Below are 7432 nucleotides of genomic sequence, written 5' to 3'. Positions count from 1 at the left end.
CCATCGGTCAGACCTTTCCTCCACACGCGCCACACCACGCACAACACGGGGTGCTGTCCAGCAAGCTTGTCGCGTAGACTATAATAATATAATTACTACTAAAGGAGTCAGATAAACTGTCAGTAAACAAATTAAACGCATGCTGGAAGGACAAGTGAAACAGTTTTGGTAAACTGATGATGACATTGGGCATTTACCACAAAATGCTGCAAAGGAGTTATAATTTCTGTCAAGACAACAATGACTGCCATGAATATAATTTTCATTAGTTTGTTTTCGCATAGTGTCATTGTGGAGCTTTGCACGCCTTGGCTGTTACATGTTACATTATGAAAACAAGGGTGATCCCCCCCCCCTGCAGCACAATACACTCAAAGCAAGTTGTAGAATCACTTCAGTAGTGAATGTCTTTAGCCTACACAGGAGTATAGAAACAGATACAGAAAATAAATGGGACTTAAATTGGACTTTATTGATTTGTTTGTCTTCCCTTTCTTATGCGCACCTGCACGCAGAAAACCACACACATGCTTTCCAACCAGAAATCTATTGTGGGATACAGAGAGGGGACCGTGTAATATGCCTACTAAAATGTAGTACTGATAGTAACTGTCAAGGCAAACGAATAGGCAACAGGGAGGGTGGGTGTTCAAGCGTGCTGCAAAGTTTAAAAAATTGAAGATGGCACGCTTTCAGGACTGGACAACAACCCAGACTACGCAAATGCAATACTGACTGAGCACTACCATGGCATAAGCATTAGCCTGAACTTCGGCTATTTTTCGCACACCTCAGCTGGCTGGTGCGTCGGAGTTGGCACCATGGGTCACTCAGCAATAGTTCAAAAAAACTCCCGCACACTGACCATTTCGCTGTTCTTTCTTTAATAAACGACGTTTCGGTACTAGACCTTCATGATGAAGGTCTAGTACCGAAACGTCGTTTATTAAAGAAAGAACAGCGAAATGGTCAGTGTGCGGGAGTTTTTTTGAACAAAAGCATTAGCCTACCATACTTGACAAATATGCCTACATTACCCGTGTCGCACTACAATGAATCGATTCTCTGTATCCTTTAGTAATTTTATTATAACACTGTACGAGACATGCCTCTCCAACATCTTGCTGGACAGCACCCCGTGTTGTGCGGGGGGCACGTGTGGTGGAAAGGTCTGACCGACAATGACCATCGTAGTTAGAAAATACAATAATGAAATATGACAGTCGTTGTCATGAAATGGTGCTGCAATAACAGCAAGTCATCACAAAAGAGGTGTCATCCAACAGCAAAGAAAAACAAAAAAAAACATTTTATTGTAGCCTATTACTATATTTCATTAGTCTGTAACACCATCTTGCCATCACCATCTTGCTTGCATGTTGCTGGTTGGAAAGCATATGTGAAGGGAAGGATAAGCAAATTAAAAATCATGAAACCTTTTGAATAACCAATAGGCCTACAATCAATCACTGTTACAGTACATATAGTGGATGTCGGGGCCCTAGTTAGCGTAGGACCCGTTCGTATGTTTACGGACGTCTGTTGTCGAAAGCAAAAAAGAAAAAAAGAAAGTGCCTAAAACGTGTGCCTTCATTTGGATTCCCTGGATTTACATAGTGGACTATTGTTTCCTGCCGTGTGATCCACGGATTCCTACGGCTGTTCGCTACAAGCATCATATTCCTGTTCATCTGCACCTGTTGAGTGAGTAGACCTGACACGCCTCAAAGCGCAACACCTCAAAGTACAATCCCTTCTGAAAGACTGTCTAGCTATACTGTTGTGTGTACCTCAGCAACCGTAACTTGGGCCATTCGTGAAGTCTTTATGAGAAAAACAGAAAAAATCAACTTCAAGCCTTGAGATGCCTTTACGAATAGCCTCGTTTCTCGTGGTTGGGCGATGAAAGGGTTAACTGACAATTGGGGTAGTTTGGTTCTGGGGGGAAGAATAATGCGGACGGACGTGAGTGAAGGCTAACTGGAAACGACGGTAATCAAACATTTCAAACAAGTGATTTAAGATTAAGGTTAGGGTTAAGGTTAGCTTTAGGGATAAGGTTAGGGACAATGTTGGAGGAAGGGAGACATGGCATGAAGCTGACACAACGACAGCGCTCCCCTCCCGGAATGCACGCTGCTCGTGTGGTCTCTCTCTCTCACCCTCTCTGGACGACAGCGCGCGTTGCCCAACTACGAAAAATGAGGCTATATCGTAGCGGCACCAAAAAGTATACAGTTAATTTTCCCTGAGACTGGGCTCGCCTTAGCGTGGTTGACAAGAACTTTGTTGTGACAGCTCTGAAGTACGGACTGTTTTCGAGCGTGTTTATTGCTGAAACACATCCGATTACTGAGATCTTTTATATTGGCCCCAGCGATTAATATTGGCTGTGTTATTCGGCAAAACGCTTAAAATAAGCTAACTCCCTAACGGCACAGCATTTCTCAGAATGTCTCATCATTAGATACATTTTGGGGCATGGGAAATCGATGGTGAAACTTTCATTTTATGCCGGAGCTATCCTTTAATGCCTTGCCCTGCCATGGTTGTACCAGAGTGTCAACCCCAGAAATGCAGAGTATGTTCTCCTTTCTTCTGTATTCCTATAGTATAGTGCAGGGTCTCCCAAACTGTCGTACGTGCACCCCTGGGGGTGTGCGGCCTGCCATAAGGGGGTGCGCGAGCTAAATAGAGCAATGGTGGATATGTGAGTTTTTATTGGAAAAGAGGATTCCCCAAAACAACTGTACATAATGTGCAGTGAATGCACAGTGAATCATACTTGCGTGGACATCAGCACATCAAAATGTGCTGGGGGAAACGTTTGGGAACCGCTTGTATAGAGCATTTTCTCTCCTCTCATCAGAGCACTAACCAGGGGAGCACAGCAGCCTTCTGGCGTCGTTTCCATTTTGCTTTAATTACCTGTCGTTGGGTTCACTCCAAGTCTCCTCTCCCAACTGTGTAACAACCACACCATGTATTTTAACAGCCAGTGCGTCCATCATGCTGAAAAAACAAAGTTAATTTTTTCCACATTGCAAATGAGTGCGGTGTATGATATCACATCGAGTTCAAGTTTACTGTAGCAGTATCAACTGGGGAGGGAGTGGGGGGTTGAAAGAAAAACAGGATGGTCCATAAATAACAGGGAATATCACATGCAAAAACATTGAAAGTGTAATGAAAATATTGATAGTGCATTGGTTGAGCAGAAAACAGTTAAGGTTACATTGTACAAAATAAGCAAGATGTAGAAGGTCAGGCAGTGGAGTAAATTGCTAGTAAATACTCAAGTGGTGGATGGCTTGTGGGTAGATACTGTCCCTGAAGTGTGTGGTATTGCATGGGTGTGCATAGATGGTGGGCTGGATGTGTAGGGTCACAGGTGACGTTCTTGCCTTTCCTTCTAGTGTTGTAGCATTACATTATATTAACATTACATTACATTTAGCTGGTTCGTTACAGTGCCTGTGGGGTTGGATGCCTTGCTCCAAGGCACTTCAGCCATTTACTTAAATTAAAGTGGGATTTGAACCTGCAACCTTCTGTTCCAAAGACCAAGTCCCTTTTCATAATATGCCACAGTTTTAACACAAAGCCCAATTCAATGATTTCACATATTCAATATGGTTATTGAAGGAAGATAATACCTCACAGCAGTGGCTCCATCAGGGATGTCCAGCAGCAGTAAACATGGATAGTCCTTCAGGAACTTAGCTAATTGGGTAACCAAAGATGGCAATAAGAACTTTAAGAGATATTCATAGACACATACTGTAGATACAATATATTGATATTACATATCAACTTAACTGCCATCCCATTCCTAACCCATTGGGTTCAATATGGACACGTATCAAACGGAATCAGGATTTAGCTTAACTCGCCCGGTTCACTTACATTCAAAATGTTTGTAAGTTAAGCTCCCATGGTCCAGAAATAGAAGGTCGTACTTGGGTGCACCATTGACCAGGCCTTATCAACCCAGATCAGTGTGTGACCTCACCAATGCGCTTTTGGAAGAATGGTCAAAAATTCCCATAAACACACTCCTAAACCTTGTGGAAAGCCTTCCCAGATGAGTTGAAGCTATAATAGCTGCACTTCACATTGTGGTCATTATTGTCATTATGGTATGTAGATACACAAATATATGATTTGATAATTTCTTCTACAGTTATACTGACATGTTATTACACCAGTTATTACACTATACATAATGATTAAGTACACTGTAATTAAAGCCCTGTTAAAATAAAGTGTTACCCGTACTAAAATAGTATTATTTATAGTAATATTAGCATAACTCCTACTACTACTACTATACTACTACTACTACTACTGCAACTACGACTACTACTATGACTTCATATGCATTATGTTATCATACCTGCATGCTTCGTCATCCAATCTGGGAGGCAGAGGATGAGATTCACACATCCAATCGTCCACAGAGAACCCAGGGCCATGAATATCACAGCCACTGACAACTGCACACCCCCACCACGGCTAAAGAAGGACGGTACACTACATTACATTACACTACACTTTACATTATATTACATTACATTGCATCTGGCATTATATAACATTGTGTTCACACTACATTATATTGCACCAGAGATTAGTTTTATTCAAGGCTAACTAGCTACAACAGAAGACAGGTATGCAGGTTAGGGTTAGCAGGGTTAGGAAAGCAGAGAAACATTTATCAAAGCACATGATGTAGGAAACTCACGGCATATGAGCGCAAATGAAGTTTGAAGATTAGGGCTGTTAGAAAGGTGAATGTGTCCAGGTCCTCAATAGCTTCTTTAAGGCAAAGAGTGTTTCCCTTGCAACTCAGCAGAAAACATTAGAAGAGAAGACAGAGCAGTAAGCAATAAGCAATAAGTGTATGTTTCTCCATAATTGTGCCATGTCTGTTTTACCTCCTCCCTTGTCTCTCCATTTCCGTTTTAATTACCCTGTTATAACAACTACAGTGTCTTCTTACCATCGTGCAACTTGTCCGCCATCAAGAATGTGCCAGAATTGTTCCGTACGAAGTTGGGAAGTTGGCAAGACGTTGCGTTGGTGTTGCGTATCTTGCACAGGTTTGTGGTAGATATGTGTGGCTTGCTTCTCCATCAGAGTGTATTGTTTGCCACCTTAGCGTGTGAAATGTGTGAAACATTAGCCTTGTACTGGCTTCCTTGTTATGGCATTCCTCGTCTGTCAATGAATGGTCTTGCGCATAAGCAGGAAGAAAAATCAGGAAGTCACGAGATCTGAAGTGTCGCGGGAAGATGTAACGTAAAGCAGATGCGTGTACTGGGAACAGGTTTTGGGCTTTGTTTATCCTAAGGTAATGTTCCTGAGAAAGGAGAGTGCACTTCGCACTGTTTACTGTATAGGCCCTGCAGGGCTCAATCAGACTGGGAAGTGTATATTACGTACCACGTACGGCAGTGGCGTAACACAAGCACTTAGAGTGGGGCCCCCCAACACCAACCCCGCAACGCCATGGCTTTCTCCCCCCCTTTTAGTAGAGTAGAGTAGAGTAACTTTATTGATTCCCGAGGGGGAATTAAGGTGTCAAGACACATGTAATACAGGTAATAGTCAGGGAGGGAAGAAAATAAAGACTACTGAAAAATAAAATATTAAAAAGGCAAATGTGCAAAAACATATTCTGTGACTTGGGGTAGACACATTTGCAAAACCATACTCTGTTAGTTCAGGTAGACAAGATTAACATGACCAGAAATGAGTGTTGACAGATAAATCTATAATATAGTACTATGGTGTGTTGAACAGAGGAATAAGGCATAAATACTCAAAGTAGAACATAGATCCTGGTAAGGTGCATGAAGACATGGGTAGTATGCTAGGGGTGAAGATTCTCACAACACAACAGGTTCAACTGTAATGGGCAGTCACACACAACACACAGACACACACACACACACACACACACACACACACACACACACACACACACACACACACACACACACACACACACACACACACACACACAAACACACACACCAAGATGAGATAATATATAGTATATACTATAGAGGTCTATATATTTAAAGGCCTATATATATATTCATAGCATAGAAAAATAAAAACCAACACTGCAATCATAAATAGGCCTACATAAATAAATCAATAAATAAATAGTAGGCTATTAGTGAAGTATGTGCTCACGCATTTAATCCGTTCACAGTTTAACAAACATTCAAACATTTGAATGCCTCTCCAACAGCTCTAAGTTTGCGTGGCAGCTGTAAGTTTGTGATTTGTAATGGATGTGCTGACCGTAAATTCAAGACGCTTTTTACTGATCTGCAAACGCGATGCGAGAAGAACAGACACTCCACACCGGCTGTGTTGCAAACACGGAAAACTGTCCTGTAAAAATGTGAAAGGAGTGTAGTGTTGGGTACATTTGGGAAAGTATAAGGGATAAAGATTCAGGCTACCAAGAATTATTTTGAGTTGGTAACCTTTGAATCGCTTGTTTCTGAGGAAACGTGAGGATATTACGAGGCAGAAGACGTTGCCAAAATCAGCTGTGCAGCGACGCACCGGTTGGTGTTTTTTCTTTTTCTTTTTCTAAATACTGCAAAATGTGCTGCTGACTTGTTATAACTACGTTATGACAGATCTGCGTTACGGGCAGAGTGACCACAATGCATAGGAAGTTTTAACAGGAACGGATAGAAACCCACCTGTCGATAGGTTAACCCGGCTTTATGAATTTGCTGTTAGCATAATTGCCATTATCAAATTGTACTGCATTGCTAAAGCCCTATGTTAGGTAGTGTAGTACTATGGTAGTTAACTGTTCAATGACTATTACAGAGTTGCACTTGTGGAATGACATGCATGCATGCATGCAGTGGGCTACATGCTACATCTGTTGTTGTAGAATGTTGTAGAATGGAAGCTACAGGGCTAGTTTGGCACATCTGGCATCTACACAAGGAGGAGACTTGACTTGGATGTCATACTATCTTTGCCCAACAGGGGCCGGTATAAGACCAATATTCTCGGTTGTCATCTGGTCGCCAAATATTGTGGTGATACAACAAAGCGAGCGGATGCTTCTGGTTCCCCCTTTATGGGTCACACACACACACACACACACACACACACACACACACACACACACACACACACACACACACACACACACACACACACACACACACACACACACACGTGTCTGTGTGTGTGTGTGTGTGTGTGTGTGTGTGTGTGTGTGTGTGTGTGTGTGTGTGTACGTATGTCTGTGTGTGTGTGTGTGTGTGCATGTGCGCGTGCGTGTGTGTGCGTGTGTATGTCTGTGTGTATGTCTGTGTGTGTGTGTGTGTGTGAGTGTCGGTGTGTGTGTGTGAGTGTCGGTGTGTGTGTGTGAGTGACGGTGTGTGTG

The 7432-nt window shown here is 42.4% G+C and overlaps 1 protein-coding gene across 1 annotated transcript in view; it reads left to right on the top strand.

Annotated features, from left to right (window-relative positions):
- Positions 1 to 4473: 4473 nt before the first annotated feature.
- Positions 4474 to 7432, top strand: part of rsrc1 (arginine/serine-rich coiled-coil 1) — a 59463-nt gene continuing 56504 nt past the window's right edge. The window contains exon 1 of the mRNA XM_063204750.1: positions 4474 to 4528. Within this exon, the coding sequence (XP_063060820.1) occupies positions 4474 to 4528 (55 nt within the window). The remainder of the gene's footprint in view (positions 4529 to 7432) is intronic.

Source organism: Engraulis encrasicolus, chromosome 8, assembly GCF_034702125.1.
Source record: "Engraulis encrasicolus isolate BLACKSEA-1 chromosome 8, IST_EnEncr_1.0, whole genome shotgun sequence".
Classification (NCBI taxonomy): domain Eukaryota; kingdom Metazoa; phylum Chordata; class Actinopteri; order Clupeiformes; family Engraulidae; genus Engraulis; species Engraulis encrasicolus.
Note: the sequence above shows the minus strand (reverse complement) of the source record. Positions and strands in the feature narration are given on the sequence as shown.